The 18,113-nt window shown below is 42.5% G+C and overlaps 1 protein-coding gene across 1 annotated transcript; it reads right to left on the minus strand.

Moving 5' to 3' along the window:
- Positions 1-5,199: 5,199 nt before the first annotated feature.
- On the minus strand, positions 5,200-17,893 carry LOC138643399 (histamine H3 receptor-like). The gene is made up of 4 exons (XM_069732315.1): positions 17,857-17,893; positions 13,828-14,043; positions 9,258-9,424; positions 5,200-5,958 (listed from the first exon to the last, which is right to left on the minus strand). The coding sequence occupies exons 1-4, from the start codon at positions 17,891-17,893 to the stop codon at positions 5,200-5,202; spliced, it is 1,179 nt and encodes a 392-aa protein (XP_069588416.1).
- Between the last annotated feature and the right edge of the window lie 220 nt (positions 17,894-18,113).

An 18,113-nucleotide genomic window follows, 5' to 3' on the forward strand; every position in this document is an offset into this window, starting at 1 on the left:
TTGGTACCAGAGAGTTAGTGGCTAGATCCTTCTGGTGGCCATCTCTGTCACGGGATGTACGTACTTTTGTGCAGTCCTGTGGGATTTGTGCTAGGGCTAAGCCCTGCTGTTCTCGTGCCAGTGGGTTGCTTTTGCCCTTGCCGGTCCCAAAGAGGCCTTGGACACATATTTCGATGGATTTCATTTCTGACCTTCCCGTTTCTCAAAAGATGTCAGTCATTTGGGTGGTCTGTGATCGCTTTTCTAAAATGGTCCATCTGGTGCCCTTGGCTAAATTGCCTTCCTCCTCTGATTTGGTACCTTTGTTCTTTCAGCATGTGGTTCGGTTGCATGGCATTCCTGAGAATATTGTTTCTGACAGAGGTTCCCAGTTTGTTTCAAGGTTTTGGCGAGCCTTTTGTGGTAGGATGGGCATTGACCTATCCTTTTCCTCGACTTTCCATCCTCAGACTAATGGCCAGACCGAACGAACCAATCAGACCTTGGAAACATATCTGAGATGTTTTGTTTCTGCAGACCAGGATGATTGGGTGTCCTTTTTGCCGTTGGCTGAGTTCGCCCTTAATAATCGGGCCAGCTCGGCTACCTTGGTTTCTCCATTTTTTTGCAATTCTGGGTTCCATCCTCGTTTCTCTTCAGGACAGGTTGAGTCTTCGGACTGTCCTGGTGTGGATTCTGTGGTGGATAGGTTGCAGCAGATCTGGACTCAGGTAGTGGACAATTTGATCTTGTCCCAGGAGAAAGCTCAACGTTTCGCTAATCGCAGACGCCGTGTGGGTCCCCGACTTCGTGTTGGGGATCTGGTTTGGTTATCTTCTCGTCATATTCCTATGAAGGTTTCCTCTCCTAAATTTAAACCTCGTTTTATTGGTCCGTATAGGATTTCTGAGGTTCTCAATCCTGTGTCTTTTCGTTTGACCCTCCCAGACTCCTTTTCCATACATAATGTATTCCATAGGTCGTTGTTGCGGAGATACGTGGCACCTATGGTTCCATCTGTTGAGTCTCCTGCCCCGGTTTTGGTGGAGGGGGAATTGGAGTATATTGTGGAGAAGATTTTGGATTCTCGTGTTTCTAGACGGAAACTCCAGTATCTGGTTAAATGGAAGGGTTATGCTCAGGAAGATAATTCCTGGGTTTTTGCCTCTGATGTTCATGCTTCCGATCTTGTTCGTGCCTTTCATGCGGCTCATCCTGGTCGGCCTGGGGGCTCTGGTGAGGGTTCGGTGACCCCTCCTCAAGGGGGGGGTACTGTTGTGAATTCTGTGGCTGAATTCACTCCTGTGGTCACAAGTGGTACTGCAGCTTCTGAGCTTCCTCCCTCAGGTGTTCTGGTGAGCTCGTTAACTGCTTCATTACTTAACTCCGCCTGATGCTGCTATCCTTGCTCCTTGTCAATGTTTCAGTGTTGGATCTGAGCTTCTCCTGATTGTTCCTGTGACCTGCTGCTCTGTATAGCTAAGTGCTTTTTGCTTTTTTGTTGCTTTTTTCCTGTCCAGCTTGTCTTTTGTTTTGCTGGAAGCTCTGAGACGCAAAGGGTGTACCGCCGTGCCGTTAGTTCGGCACGGTGGGGTTTTTTTTGCCCCCTTTGCGTGGTTTTGCTTTAGGGTTTTTTGTAGACTGCAAAGTTCGCTTTACTGTCCTCGCTCTGTCCTAGAATATCGGGCCCCACTTTGCTGTATCTATTTCATCCCTATGTTTTGTCTTTTCATCTTACTCACAGTCATTATATGTGGGGGGCTGCCTTTTCCTTTGGGGAATTTCTCTGGGGCAAGTCAGGCCTATTTTTCTATCTTCAGGCTAGCTAGTTTCTTAGGCTGTGCCGAGTTGCCTAGGTAGTTGTTAGGCGCAATCCACAGCCGCTTTTAGTTGTGTTTAGGATAGGATCAGGTGTACAGTCTACAGAGTTTCCACGTCTCAGAGCTCGTTCTTGTATTTTTGGGTATTTGTCAGATCACTGTGTGCGCTCTGATCGCTAAGCACACTGTGTTTCTGGATTGCCTTCATAACACCTGTCATTAGCAAACATAACAGTAAGCCCAAATAAGTTATCCCTCGAGAAAGAGGACGTGAAGTACTTGGGCTACATCGTTGGAAGGGGTGAGATAAAGCTACAAATAGACAAAGCGGACTCAATCCAAAAGTGGCCACAACCAGTCTCCAAAAAGTAGGTCAGGGGGTTCCTTGGTTTTGTGGGATATTATCAGCGATTTATCCCGAACTTCGCCATGGTAGCTGCCCCCTGACTGACCTTCTCAAGGGCACAAAGTTGACAATGGTCAAATGGTCCTCTGATGTGGAGATGGCATTCCAGGAGTTGAAACTCGTCCTGTGCTAACAACCAGTCTTGGTCACACCAGACTTCACAAAGGAGTTTGTGCTCCAGATGGATGCTTCCGAAGTCGGTTTAGGAGCTGTGCTTTCCCAGGTAACACCCAGTCCTATACCTGAGTAGGAAACTCTCCTCCTGTGAGAAGACCTATGCCATAGTGGAGAAAAAGTGCTTGGCCATTAAGTAGGCAATCAACACCCTAAGATATTACCTATTAGGCTGAAGGTTCAGGCTAATATCTGATCATGCACCCCTGAGATGCGTGGCGGAAAGGAGAAGAATGTCTGGGTAACTAGGTGGTTTCTGGTGCTCCAGGACATCATTTTCCATGTGGAGCACAGGCCAGGGAGGTTGCATGGGAATGCAGATGCAATGTCCAGAGTCCCCTGCTTAGTCAGTGAAGGTGCAAAAACACCTGGCGTTGGGTAGAGGGGGGATATGTGACAGAGTCATTGGTAAAGTGATGGAGGGGAGATACGTATCACTGTGCATGATTGCGTCAGTGATGTAAAACCAGAGTAGTTTCATCCAGCACACTACTTGTTGAGAGGATTAAATGAGAGTTATGTTATGGGCTGGTTTTAGTGGACTTCCATAGAGCGGCTGGGAATGGGTCCACCGTATCTCCTCCTGCAGTGCCCTGACAGGACCTGTGTGATGTTGAGATTATGTGATCAATCACATGATGGAGGAGTCGCATGGTCTGGGCTTAAATGGCTGGCTGTCAGAGCTTTCAGTGTTCAGTGTTGGCCTGGAGAGAGAGCACTTCAGGAAAGTGTGTGCTAAACCTGAATCGTGGACATTGCTACATGTGAGCGAGCTGACCCGCACTAGGAAAAGGACTGATTCTTTTTGTTTATTTGTTTTTCTGTTTTGCCCAAAGGACCATGTTTACTTTCCCAAGCTTGGTTTATGCTATCTACAATAACCAAGTCTTTTCTTAAAGAGATAGTGTTCCGGTTATACCTCTGTGTCTAGCCAAGTGAGCTGCTCTACCATAAAAAGAAAATAATAAAAAAAAAAATATATATATATATATATATATATATATATATAATATACCGCTCAAAAAAATAAAGGGAACACTTAACTCCAAGTAAATCAAACTTCTGTGAAATCAAATTGTCCACTTAGGAAGCAACACTGTTTGACAATCAATTTCACATGCAACAGACAACAGACAACAGATGGAATTTATTGGCAATTATCAAGACACACTCAATAAAGGAGTGGTTCTGCAGGTGGGGACCACAGACCACATCTCATTATCAATGTTTTCTGGCTGATGTTTTGGTAACTTTTGAATGTTGGTTGTGCTTTCACACTCGTGGCAGTATTAGATGGCTCTACAACCCACACAAGTGGCTCAGGTAGTGCAGCTCATCCAGGATGGTACATCAATGCGAGCAGTGGCAAGAAGGTTTGCTGTGTCTGTCAGCGTAGTATCAAGAGGTTGGAGGCGCTACCAGAAGACAGGCCAGTACACCAAGAGACATGGAGGGGGCTGTAGGAGGGCAACAACCCAGCAGCAGGACCACTACCTCAGCCTTTGTGCAAGGAGGAACAGGAGGAGCACTGCCAGAGCCCTGCAAAATAACCTCCAGCAGGCCACAAATGTGCATGTGTCTGCATAAATGGTTAGAAATCGACTCCATGAGGATGGTCTGAGTGCCCGACGTCCACAGATGGGGGTTGTGCTCACAGCCCAACACCGTGCAGGATGATTTGCATTTGCCACAGAACAGGATTGGCAAATTCACTACTGGCGCCCTGTGCTCTTCACAGATGAAAGCAGGTTCACACTGAGCACATGTGACAGACGTGACAGAATCTGGAGACGCCGTGGAGAGCAATCTGCTGCCTGCAACATCCTTCAGCATGACCGGTTTAGCAGTGGGTCAGTAATGGTGTGGGGTGGCATTTCTTTTGAGGGCCTCACAGCCCCCCATGTGCTCACCAGAGGTAGCCTGACTGCCAGGCTTGTACGTGTGGAAGAAATGAGAATAACAATACAATACCAAAAGGTACCTGTAGTAACAGTAGTAAAAGGAAATAGGGGAGGTGAAAATATCAAGACGCTAACAGGGCGATTGGGATTATACACATCCCAAAGGTCAAAACAAAATTATTATTTGACCTGTAGCATGACATGGTGAAACGTAGTAAAAATAAATCTTTAGATTTTTTCTAAAAATTCTGCACTTTTATTTAACATCCATCATATATAACTCTTCTATAGAGTGTTTGTAGCTGTTTAATGACAGATTTCTTTATTCGAGTGTATTACAGTCCACCTTCTCTGAAACAGAACAATTCTGTCTTAGGGCTCATTTCCACTTGCGAGAAAAAAAACGGTCCGTAATCTGGACCGAAAAAAAAGGGATGAAAAGTATGCGTTTGTCATGCGAGTTCAGTGCGATTTTTTAATCGCACCATCCGTTTTACACCCGTATGACATCCGTTTGCAATCCGTTTTTTTTCTCTGCAACTATTTTTATACAATCATTTACAGGACTATTTACAGTGTTCTATGCCACAGAATGGTAAGGTATCTGTAAAAAATGGATGGAATATAGATGGTCCGTATTCCATGCGTTTTTTTTCTCGCACCCATTGACTCGTCCGAGAATCGCAGCAATACGCAGCATGCTGCGATTTTTTTCTCAGTCCGAATTCAGCTGAGAAAAAAAATCGCAAATGAAAAGACACCTATTGAATAACACTGGTACGAGTTCAATCCGATTTTTTATCGGATTGCACTCGTCCGTTTTCCTTGCAAGTGGAAATGAGCCCATAAAGGCACGAATAACTACACAATTCTTTTGTTTGGACCCCAGAAGGAAGGTCTTGCAAAATTAGAACAAGAATTATTTCACAATTTGTGCATATTTGGAAATGACTTTGATAAAAGCGCTCCTAAAACTTGAATGGCACAAAGGGTAAAGAATGGGATTAATTGAGGAGTTAATCCACAGCAACCAAAATGTAATTTGATACCAATAAGAGGCAATGCAGTAATCATGGCAGGCAGCCCGAATGGTCATAAGGAGTGAGTAAGGCGCCCAACAAATACAGAAGACACAAACCAAAATAAACAATGATTTGGCAATTTTTTTGTCGTGGGATAACTTAATAATGTGAATATTACTCGGTGGTGCACTGACACTTTGTGATCTATTAGGTTCTGTCTTCTTAGAAGATAAGTGAGGACATGGTTTAGCAGCTATTTTGATTTTTGGTAATCTTAAACCATTTTGATCAGGGTGAATGAACCCTTCTGGTGCAATATACGGTATCTGTAAGATTTCTTCTTTAGTTGAGCAAATTGTGAAAACTGAAGATTCTCTTTTCTTTTTGCTTCGTATCTTAATATTCCAATAGATGCTCAGGTTAAAAAATGAAATACTTAACAGAGGAAGTAAAAAGTCAAAAGAGGAAGCCACCAGCAGAAAGTGCCAGCTGTTGAAGTATGAAGGGAGACAGAGTTCCTCGGGAAAGGAGTCATCACTATTGAAATAGTCCCAGAGAAGAATAGCTGGGCTGTATACGAGAGATGACAGTATCCAGACTGCAGCCATCTTAAGTACTGTTTTGTAATGCTGTTGCCGCTGAGTGTGATATGCAACCTAAACAACAGAAGACAAGAACATTTACACGTATATAATAGGCATTATTATTGTCTGCAGAAAAATCCAGAGTGATGGCAGGAAAAATGCTGCGTAAAACGTGTATTTTTGCCTGTTTTTATCGGCATTTTTGATCCATTTCTACAATTAATTTAGCTGGGTATAAAAAAGCGGCAAAAACTCTGAAAGAATTGACATGCTGCAGATTGTAAAAAATCACTTTGATGGTTCAAATCCGCAAGGAAAGAATAAGCAGCCTGTGCAAGAGATTTCAGAAATCTCATTCACTTTGATGGTAGTGTAAAATGCAGTGTTTTTTTTTAGCCTTGAAATACATGTAGAACATAAAGCAAAGAGTGTGCACAAGCACAGGGGCAATATGCAGCTACTAAAACAAGTAAAGAATGGGTCTGTGAAGGATGACACCAGAGAAATCACGCAGAATCCGTCCGCTGACACAACAATTGACGAACCCACACCTTGCCTGATGTCACTGTTACTTACTGGCATGGTCTCCTCACTTGCACCAATATGATGTTCTGCAGCAACTGAGGATGGGTAAGGTCAGCTTGGTGCAATTTTACACACCCACCCTTTTCACACAAGTCCAGGTAGACATGGGGAGTGATAGGATGTGGCCCATGCAGTCATTGACATGGCACAACCCTCGCTCACAACCCTGACAGGCTGAGAGACTAGGCTTTCACTAGCACCAGTGAAGCAAAGATATAGATATTAGTAGGACAAAAGAAATAAGATGCATATATGTCAATTACCAGGTGATGTTATGTCATGGGTGCGCTCGGCCACAGGTGGCATGGGATGCCAGCTGTCTACTTGGTCCCTTCTCAGCACGTTATTCGACATGGACCCCACTTCCGAAGTGCACCGCATGCATAACAGAGAAATGGACCACATGGCCATACATTAGCCTTTATCCCTTTTGGGTCATTCCCTTCCTGGCCTCTGCAGCTGTAAACTCCAAAACCTATGAAAGATCATAACGCCTTTCTGAATGGTCCTAGGGTGGCGGTTCTGGCACCATCAGATCCAGCCAGGACCCTGCTACGCCCCTGCTACGCGTTAAGACCAAACACAGCTTTGCTATCTGGTTTCTACTGGCTGTTCTATGCATCTCCATACCCTGGATGCTGAAACGAGTCAAGACCCAGTTAGGCGCTCGCCATGTTCTGGGGATCTCGAAAATATACGCGATGTACGGCTAGGATGTATAGTATCTCCATAACTCATCATGGAATCATAGCTGACTCAACTAAGCAATTTCAACCACATGGAATTGACATGGTCAGCAAGCCTTTTGTTTTGCTCTGACCTGACTCAAGGAGTGAAATCTGTTACTCATAGCCCTTGAGGCTTGCCCCCTGCCACATAGGCTACAAACGAGTGGCATGAAATAATATCTCCAATATTCTTCACACAGTTGTTACAGTAGTCTATTACAAAAAGCAAATGTCAATACACTTACAGTATATGAATTCATCTGTATTACTCATCTGTCCAATATGACTCCACTGCATTATTACTAACTGGAATATAACTGGTTAATCATAATATAAGCGAATAAGCATACTGTTTAACCAACACAATTCTGTATCACGCTACGTGCTGGTAGAGAAGGAGAGAAACACTATATGTTTAGTTACCAGATGCAGCAGGCTACTCAAGTACTGCTGCGTTATCACATCCCTGTTTCCAGTACACTAACTGTAGATATTAGCCCTTGTTGGTATTGCTAGTACTGGTGTAAATTACTATTAACACCATTTTATCTCTATTGTTTAGTATTCCTATAGGCTCAGTTCAAGAAACTATATTAGCCAGCAAAAAACCTCCCAGTGTATACATGCGCTTGCACTTTGGTACAAGCATGGCCATATTTAAGTAGGCAACAGCAGGCTTAAAAACGTTTCTTTATATCCTCTAGCACACAATTTAGTACTGCTTTGAATGTATATTTCTATAAACACTATTTGAGGAAGCATTCGAGTTATTCCATCACCTCCTTCGAAGCGCAGGTTCACCTTTGTATGCAATTCTAGAGAATTTAATTGAATCAGTCACACTGAGTGTGACAAGTTATGCAGCAGGTTGTGTATGTATGAAACAACAGAGGCATAGGTAGTAAGCCTGCAACAGGATAAAAAACGTGGCTGTTGGATCTCATTACAGCAGGTAAGTCTTGCTGCTCCGGAGAGCACAACAGAAAAATCGGCAGGCGAGCTCAGCCTCAGCAGTACAGGGATGGAGGTCCAGGAGGTATAGCTAGTGGGGACTACAGCACAGCACAGGAAATTAAGGGGACATAGGTTGCGTGTAGACTAGACCTGAAAGTGTTAGTGAAGAAATACTCGGTTGGCCAGGTCAGAAGAAAGTGGGCTGTAACAGGAAGGTAAGCTAGCTGGAATGGAGAGCCTAAGTTGATGGAGCTATATAACTGAAATACTTCATTACAACATGTGCCACCATTTGTAGTCACTATATATGTGTCTCTGTTGGAAACAGAAGATGTAATGAACCAGTCATGTACCTGCTGCCGATTGTACGTTAGTACCATTAAAGAAGCACTCCCATCAAAATTTTTATCCTCTTAATATATTGCAGTCATCATATTATACATCACTGTGTACTTACAATTGTGCATTCTGCCCTTCTACCCAGTTAATTTTTCTGTTTTCCATTAGTTCTATGACATTACATTACAAGCACTAGCTAGCTGAATCCTTTTAAGCTCTATGGAGAAACAGGAGGTCACTTTTCTACGTACAAGTCATGAGTTGATGCAAAAGTCTATTGCAGGGAGGATGAGCTGAGCAGCCGGATTGGGAGGTGAAGAGTGGGATGATAAATGCAGGGACAAGACACATCCTGTTTCTTCATACAGCAGAGAAAAAAGAATAATTAGCTGGGTAGAAAGGCAGAATGAGCAATTGTAAGTCCACAGTGCTGTATAATATGATGACTGCAATATATTAGGGGATAAAAACTTTGATGAGAGTGCTTCTTTAAGTTCCACAATAAAATTAAGTTTATTTTTGTAAAATGGACTGACCCGTTCCTTATCTATACTTAAAATTCTAGGTTACTGTGCCGTCAAAAATGTTCTGCCCTAGAGGGAAGTGGCTGGAGCGGACACAATCCTAATCTCCCAAGGAACCTTTGTACTTGTGTTTAGACTCTCCTCGGCCTGTGCGTCCCTTACATGGCCATTGTTTATGGGTCATATGAACTATTATCATAAAACAATGCTATACTAGAATAAAGAATAGGACAATACTTACAGCCATAGTGACAGCCAGAAATCGATCATAACTAATGAGAACAACATTAAAGGCTGACGCTGTGCACATCAGATTGTCGACGACCAGCCATAGCTTGCAGAGGAATTTTCCTAGCTTCCACTCGCCATTGAACATATAAGGCACATACAATGGAATGCAAAATGCTCCTGTGAAAAGACATTAATAGTCATTATTATTTAATATTATAGCGCCATTTATTCCATGGCGCTTTACATGTGAGGAGAGGTATACATAATAAAAAAACAAATACAATAATCTTAAACAATAAAAGTCACAACTGGTACTGGAGGAGAGAGGACCCTGCCCGCGAGGGCTCACAATCTACAATTATTAATATTAATAGTTACTAAAGATGGAGCAAGGAAAAGGCTCAGTTATATTATCAGTGCCATAACACAGAGATATACACTGAGGGGAGGCTTCCAGGCATGACACGCTATAGCCATACAGTGTACGAACGTGCGCGCAATGTAGAAAGGTATATATCACATGATATACAAGTTTTTGCTGTAGGCCACTACATAGGACATAAGTAAAATTGCATATACCATAGTTAAAAATGAGTATGCCAATTGTTTAATGAAGGCTCTTCTAGTTAGTGCATATACCAAGATGTAGACAGAGCCAAGGACTCACAGTAAGATTATATACACATGCAGAATTTTATTTTTTGTTATAAAGCTCAAAAAATCTGTGCACTAGAGCTAAGAACTAGGCACTATATGATCCACCATTTGGGGCCTTCATACAGCTTTAAATAGAAGAAATTAATCTACTGAGATTATCTCCATAATTTGGCATCTAGAAGAACAGGTAATAATTTTTCCTCACAGTTTGATACAATAAAAACATCTAAATACCCCTCTATGAAAATAGACACACACAAAGGTACAATATGGACCGACAGACTATAACTGATTCATCCATGTACCACAGTTCCCTAGAACTTATTTTTATTTTTAACCCCATAGGCCAAATTGTCTTAACTGTTGGTCCCTGGAGTTTGCAAGTGTGGAGAAGACTCAGGAGCTCAGCTTTGATTTCTACTGTTAACCATTTAAGTTTGTGAATCTCTGGCAGCAGTAATTTTATGAAGCGGACTCGGCTGTGGTGCACTGATGGGTTAAGAGAGGCCTGGATGTCTTCCTGGAGCAGAATAATATTGTATAATACAATTATTAGGTTCTGTAGAAGGATGTAGATCTGGGGATTTATTATGATGGAATATAGGCTGAACTGGATGGACAAATGTCTTTTTTCGGCCTTACTAACTATGTTACTATGTTACTATGTTACTAATATGGAATCCAAAAAATCTACTCTATCAAATATAAAATTAAGTAACCCATGTGGAAAATGCCATAAAGAAAAAGAAACAAAACTCCAAAATTGTTGTTTTTTTCGCTCATGATACTTTCCTAAAAAAATGCAATACAAAGCAATCAAAACATTGTGTGCACACAAAATTGGTGCCATTAAAACAGCTATAGCTCTCCTGCCGCAATAGTTCTGCTACAGCTATAGTTCTCCTGCCACCATAGTTCTGCTACAGCTATAGTTCTCTTGCCACCATAGTTCTGCTTCAGCTATAGTTCTCCTGCCACCATAGTTCTGCTTCAGCTATAGTTCTCTTGCCACCATAGTTCTGCTACAGCTATAGTTCTCTTGCCACCATAGTTCTGCTTCAGCTATAGTTCTCCTGTCATCATAGTTCTGCTACAGCTATAGTTCTCCTGCCACCATAGTTCTGCTACAGCTATAGTTCTCTTGCCACCATAGTTCTGCTTCAGCTATAGTTCTCCTGCCACCATAGTTCTGCTACAGCTATAGTTCTCCTGTCATCATAGTTCTGCTACAGCTATAGTTCTCTTGCCACTATAGTTCTGCTCGAGCTATAGTTCTCCTGCCACCATAGTTCTGCTACAGCTATAGCTCTCCTGCCACCATAGTTCTGCTACAGCTATAGTTCTCCTGCCACCATAGTTCTGCTACAGCTATAGTTCTCTTGCCACCATAGTTCTGCTTCAGCTATAGTTCTCCTGCCACCATAGTTCTGCTTCAGCTATAGTTCTCTTGCCACCATAGTTCTGCTACAGCTATAGTTCACTTGCCACCATAGTTCTGCTTCAGCTATAGTTCTCCTGTCATCATAGTTCTGCTACAGCTATAGTTCTCCTGCCACCATAGTTCTGCTACAGCTATAGTTCTCTTGCCACCATAGTTCTGCTTCAGCTATAGTTCTCCTGCCACCATAGTTCTGCTACAGCTATAGTTCTCCTGTCATCATAGTTCTGCTACAGCTATAGTTCTCTTGCCACTATAGTTCTGCTCGAGCTATAGTTCTCCTGCCACCATAGTTCTGCTACAGCTATAGCTCTCCTGCCACCATAGTTCTGCTACAGCTATAGTTCTCCTGCCACCATAGTTCTGCTACAGCTATAGTTCTCCTGCCACCATAGTTCTGCTTCAGCTATAGTTCTCCTGCCACCATAGTTCTGCTACAGCTATAGCTCTCCTGCCACCATAGTTCTGCTACAGCTATAGTTCTCCTGCCACCATAGTTCTGCTACAGCTATAGTTCTCCTGCCACCATAGTTCTGCTACAGCTATAGTTCTCTTGCCACCATAGTTCTGCTTCAGCTATAGTTCTCCTGCCACCATAGTTCTGCTACAGCTATAGTTCTCCTGTCATCATAGTTCTGCTACAGCTATAGTTCTCTTGCCACTATAGTTCTGCTCGAGCTATAGTTCTCCTGCCACCATAGTTCTGCTACAGCTATAGCTCTCCTGCCACCATAGTTCTGCTACAGCTATAGTTCTCCTGCCACCATAGTTCTGCTACAGCTATAGTTCTCTTGCCACCATAGTTCTGCTTCAGCTATAGTTCTCCTGCCACCATAGTTCTGCTTCAGCTATAGTTCTCTTGCCACCATAGTTCTGCTACAGCTATAGTTCACTTGCCACCATAGTTCTGCTTCAGCTATAGTTCTCCTGTCATCATAGTTCTGCTACAGCTATAGTTCTCCTGCCACCATAGTTCTGCTACAGCTATAGTTCTCTTGCCACCATAGTTCTGCTTCAGCTATAGTTCTCCTGCCACCATAGTTCTGCTACAGCTATAGTTCTCCTGTCATCATAGTTCTGCTACAGCTATAGTTCTCTTGCCACTATAGTTCTGCTCGAGCTATAGTTCTCCTGCCACCATAGTTCTGCTACAGCTATAGCTCTCCTGCCACCATAGTTCTGCTACAGCTATAGTTCTCCTGCCACCATAGTTCTGCTACAGCTATAGTTCTCCTGCCACCATAGTTCTGCTACAGCTATAGTTCTCCTGCCACCATAGTTCTGCTACAGCTATAGTTCTCTTGCCACCATAGTTCTGCTTCAGCTATAGTTCTCCTGCCACCATAGTTCTGCTACAGCTATAGTTCTCTTGCCACTATAGTTCTGCTCGAGCTATAGTTCTCCTGCCACTATAGTTCTGCTACAGCTATAGCTCTCCTGCCACCATAGTTCTGCTACAGCTATAGTTCTCCTGCCACCATAGTTCTGCTACAGCTATAGTTCTCCTGCCACCATAGTTCTGCTACAGCTATAGTTCTCTTGCCACTATAGTTCTGCTCGAGCTATAGTTCTCCTGCCACCATAGTTCTGCTACAGCTATAGCTCTCCTGCCACCATAGTTCTGCTACAGCTATAGTTCTCCTGCCACCATAGTTCTGCTACAGCTATAGTTCTCCTGCCACCATAGTTCTGCTTCAGCTATAGTTCTCCTGCCACTATAGTTCTGCTACAGCAATAGTTCTCTTGCCACTATAGTTCTGCTCGAGCTATAGTTCTCCTGCCACTATAGTTCTGCTACAGCTATAGTTCTCCTGCCACCATAGTTCTGCTACAGCTATAGTTCTCCTGCCACCATAGTTCTGCTACAGCTATAGTTCTCTTGCCACTATAGTTCTGCTCGAGCTATAGTTCTCCTGCCACTATAGTTCTGCTACAGCTATAGCTCTCCTGCCACCATAGTTCTGCTACAGCTATAGTTCTCCTGCCACCATAGTTCTGCTACAGCTATAGTTCTCCTGCCACCATAGTTCTGCTACAGCTATAGCTCTCCTGCCACCATAGTTCTGCTACAGCTATAGTTCTCCTGCCACCATAGTTCTGCTACAGCTATAGTTCTCCTGCCACCATAGTTCTGCTACAGCTATAGTTCTCCTGCCACCATAGTTCTGCTACAGCTATAGTTCTCTTGCCACTATAGTTCTGCTCGAGCTATAGTTCTCCTGCCACCATAGTTCTGCTACAGCTATAGCTCTCCTGCCACCATAGTTCTGCTACAGCTATAGCTCTCCTGCCACCATAGTTCTGCTACAGCTATAGTTCTCTTGCCACTATAGTTCTGCTCGAGCTATAGCTCTCCTGCCACCATAGTTCTGCTACAGCTATAGTTCTCTTGCCACTATAGTTCTGCTCGAGCTATAGTTCTCCTGCCACCATAGTTCTGCTACAGGCATGAGATAAAGCAAAAACATGTATAAATATAACTTACCTATGAAAAAGTCACAAATTGCTAAATTTAAAAGGTATAAGTTACTGCTGCTCCTAAGCCGCTTGTCTTCGATAAAGCATACAATGACAAGACTGTTGCCTGCAACAGTGATGAAAATGAAAAAAGAGATCAACATAATTATTAAAATAGTTACACCTTGTGCCATTTCATCAATCTCAAAAGATGAGTTTGCAGATATGATACCAGTAAGATTTCCTGAAAAAATTAACATTGATTTCATCTTGAAATGAGAATATAGGTACATAGTGATGCATGGAAGCGTGAAGGACAGATGTGTGCCTCAATGATCAACTACCTATATTGCAGCAGGCGGCAATATATATATATAGTAGAGTATTCCTATGGGGAGTCTCCATTGTCAGGATCCTATAGTGTCTGGTAACTGATTACAAGTCCCTTAGATAGATATAACATTATCTAACTGTTTAAAATAAGTGCTTAGATTTTCTTTTTACTTTAGCTTTTTGTGCACAGTTATTAGATGCACTAATACACTAATATTATAAGAAACAAAATAAAGAAAATTAAATGAAATCCCTAGACAATCTGTACTCCCTGGAGAGTAAACTCATTACGTTCTATGTGAAACACAAGGAAACTTTACCGTACATTACCAAAAGTACTTTGATTTTCAAAACAATTTTCCACTTTTTATAATTAAATATTTATGATTTTGGTTTTCAATTTTATTATATATGAAGTTAAAGTAATTTTACATAGTTTGAATTGTACATTTTCTGAATGTGTAGTTATGCCAGCCTGCAATTAAACAAAATCTTAATATTGCACAATTTTTATATCAGCGTCGAAAATGGTATTCTATATCTAATGATATGAAACAATTTTCTTAAGGACTTGTTCATGTGTGTTTTTGCTATTTTTTGGGGGGGTCAGAAAAAATACAACGTAGTACAGTAGTAGCAAAAGCAATGATATTTATAAAATTCACATGGTGTGCTGTTTTCTATTTGTAAACCATGGCGTCAATTCTCGTAGCTCTTTTGCATCAAAAACGTCCATAATGTACTGTACTCATTGTTTTTACGGCAAAAACTCTGCATTTATTTATGCGGAAAAAATGCTGCAAAAAATCTCTTTGTGAAATTACTCTTAGACTAAACAATTTTTATATCAGTTATTCTATATACAAAATTAAAGTGAATATAGAAATGTTAAATTATACATGTTTTGAATGTGTAATTATGAAAACCTAAACTTTAACAAGATCTTAATTTATACAATTTTTATATCAGTGACAGAGAATGGTATTCAATATCTGATAATATGAAACAATGTTTTGGGGCTAAACCTTTAATGGTTATTTTATGGATTTATTCATATGTTACAGAATCACTACACAAAAAATATAGACAAAATAATTACAATTTATCACTTCGGTAACTCGCACGTATATTCAGCACGATCCTGCTCACTGCTGTCTCCGCTCTGCTTCTCCTTGTGTCAGGCCTTCTTGCTGAGTTGCCACTTGCAGCAATCCCAGCACTGCTGCATCTTCCTGCTGTCTCTACTAGGATATAGGGAGGCGCAGGCAGACTTTGCAGTGATTTAACCCTGCTGTGTCCTGCAGGGTTCTTCTTCTACAGAATATCCCCTGCCAACAAAGGATATATTCGGCAGCTCTTCTCTACCCTCTTTGCCTGAGCAATGGTTTCAATTTGCAGTTCCCAGTCAAGGTGCTTTTTTTGTTTCTCTGTCCTGTTAACAACCCAGCTTGTATACACATTCTGTATTACCTCAGTTTTATACTCTGAATCAGTTCTGCCTGCCCCAACCTCAGACTATCTTACTATGTCTCTGTCTGTGCCCTCTTTACCACGTACCCTTGCCTCAACCTATTGGTCAGCTGCTGCAGGTCTGGACACTGCCATGGAGCGGCATCTGGTAGCTACCCAATGGCCCAACCCTATCCTCACCATCAGAAGCTCTAGTAAAGACCAGATAGCCACTTAGTCACACCCCTCAGGGTAAGTCCGGCCAGTGGCTCCACACCCATCATTGTCAGACCATTGTTCTGTCATTTATGACATTTGGTGTCCACGGTATTCCTTTTATGACAATTGGCCTCCACGCTATCTTCCCTTTTGAAATTTGACCTTCAATATCAATTTTCCCTTATAAGCCACCATCAGTACATGAATGCAGCACCATATATACAGCATCTGAATTGGTATAAGTAGATGAAAACAGTACCATAACCATCAAGAATACATCAGTACCGAACCAGAATTTTCATTATTACAAGATTAAGGCACTAGAACCACTATCAGTACATTAAGGCTGTGTGCACACGTTGCTTTTTTTCACATTTTTCGCAATAACACATACATTATGCATCCCATCATTTAGAATGCATTTCGCAATTTTTGTGCACATGATGCCTTTTTTCCACGAAAAACAACGCATCGCAGTAAAAAACACAGCATGTTCATTAATTTTGTGGATTTTTTTCTGTTTTCCCGCTATTTAATGCATTGGGAAGCTCCAGAAAAAAACACGTTAAAAACGCACAAAAACACGCAAAAAAAACGCATGTGAATTTCTTGCAGAAAATGTCCGGTTTTGCTCAGGAAATTTCTGCAAGAGATCCTGAACGTGTGCACATAGCCTAAGACAATACAAGAACTAGCATCAAAACATAAATAGAGCAGCAGAACCAACATCAATTAATATTACAACTAGAGGCAAAGCTAGGGGTTCAGCACAGTGGGGGACAAAACTCATCGGAGTGGGCCCCTAACCTAGGTAACCATGTTTGCAACTATGCTGCCGCCCCAATCACAGTGGGCAAAAAGGGAACCTAAGCAGATGACCATGCATTTGCTACATTAAAAAATCACTATACAAAAAACAAGATCAATATTACTACCATATTGTGACCATACGGTGGTACATACCAGTTCTGCAAAGTGTTTCAAGAGATTAGAATCCGTGGCGGAACTTGAAGCCCATTAACTTCATTGCAAAATTTCAAACCAGGCCTCAGTAATACAAGCTAAAGAATTCGTTTTGCTCCCCCTTCAGGCTAAAGGGTCCAGCTGCGACTGTGAGTCGCCCACCAGGGCAATGGGGATACTCGGTACCAGGTCCGGTCGCGCTTAAAGGGGATGTCACAGTGGCTGCAACTCGGTCCGTGGCCCTGGGACTCAATTAAAAGGGAAAAGTCTTTTAAGGGGCTTTGTAATAAAGTTTGTATTCGTGACTCCACTCTGTTCTATAAATAAACGGAGGACACAGGGTTGCAGTCTTTACCTGGATTACTGATGGTAGCAGGCCACAGTCCAGGATACCGGCAACAAGTGTAGATGGAGTCCAGGCAGCCTGAAGACAGGTGGAAACCCCCTCAGCAGGTCAGGTTGGGAGCTTTCCACTTAGCGCTAGCTTCTGGTCCCTTGCTACCTGTGGTTGTCTTACAAGGTACCTTTTTTCTCCAGTCCTGGGACAGTACATGCATGGGAGGCAACTTGAGCCGTTCTCTTGGGGTCTCTGACACGGTGACTCCAGGCTCTAGAATGCTGCTGTAACTCGGGTGGGGTGTGGGCAATTTACGTATAGTCCTATGCCCTCCGATTCTGTTGCGGGACTTGCAGTTCCACGCAGCGTCGGGCTCCCGTTGCCCGGTTTCTGCACTTTAGCTATAAGGAGGCCCAATCACAGTCTCCTCTTAGCTCCTAATCACTCCTCTACCTTCACTGTCTGCTTCAGCCTGTCGAACTCCTCCTCCAGACCAGGATGTATATTCGGGAAGTTCCCCTTGTATCGGGTTTAGAGCTCCTCCTTCTGGCCTGGATTTAGAATGTGTTGCATGTACAGTTTACCTGCCAAAGGGATCCCTCTTGTCTCCAGGCATGGCACTACCCTCCCCGAGAGGAAAGCAGCACTACTGTGGTACCCGAACTCCTGGGGTGCCACAACTACAACCCCTGCACTTATTTTAGTTACACCCTTTATTACAATAAAGTTATAAATACTGACTTATAGCACACATACTTTCTGATGAGTCATTCACTTTCCCAATCTTTTCCATGTCGCACAGACCACCATAATGACATTTTCCAGCCAGAACTCTTCTGCAGAGTTTACAACAAATGGAAGAAATGTTGGTGTGCTGCACTGCTGGTAAGGAATTCACAAAATGCAGATGAATAGAAATAGATTGTAGTTTACTAGGGAATAATCCTGTGAATTCCTTACCAGCAGCTCAGCATATGTGCATTTCTCCCATTGGTACATATTGACGTTGGTTT

The sequence above is a fragment of the Ranitomeya imitator genome, chromosome 6 (assembly GCF_032444005.1).
Source record: "Ranitomeya imitator isolate aRanImi1 chromosome 6, aRanImi1.pri, whole genome shotgun sequence".
Classification (NCBI taxonomy): Eukaryota; Metazoa; Chordata; class Amphibia; order Anura; family Dendrobatidae; genus Ranitomeya; species Ranitomeya imitator.

Coding starts and splice junctions, on each gene's coding strand:
- LOC138643399 (XM_069732315.1), bottom strand. CDS start 17,893: ATGGAAAAGATTGGGAAAGTGAATGACTCATCAGAAA. Junction 9,425..13,827: donor AATTTGTGACTTTTTCATAG/GTAAGTTATATT, acceptor GTCTTTTCACAG/GAGCATTTTGCATTCCATTG. Junction 5,959..9,257: donor TTCTGGCTGTCACTATGGCT/GTAAGTATTGTC, acceptor TCTGTTGTTTAG/GTTGCATATCACACTCAGCG.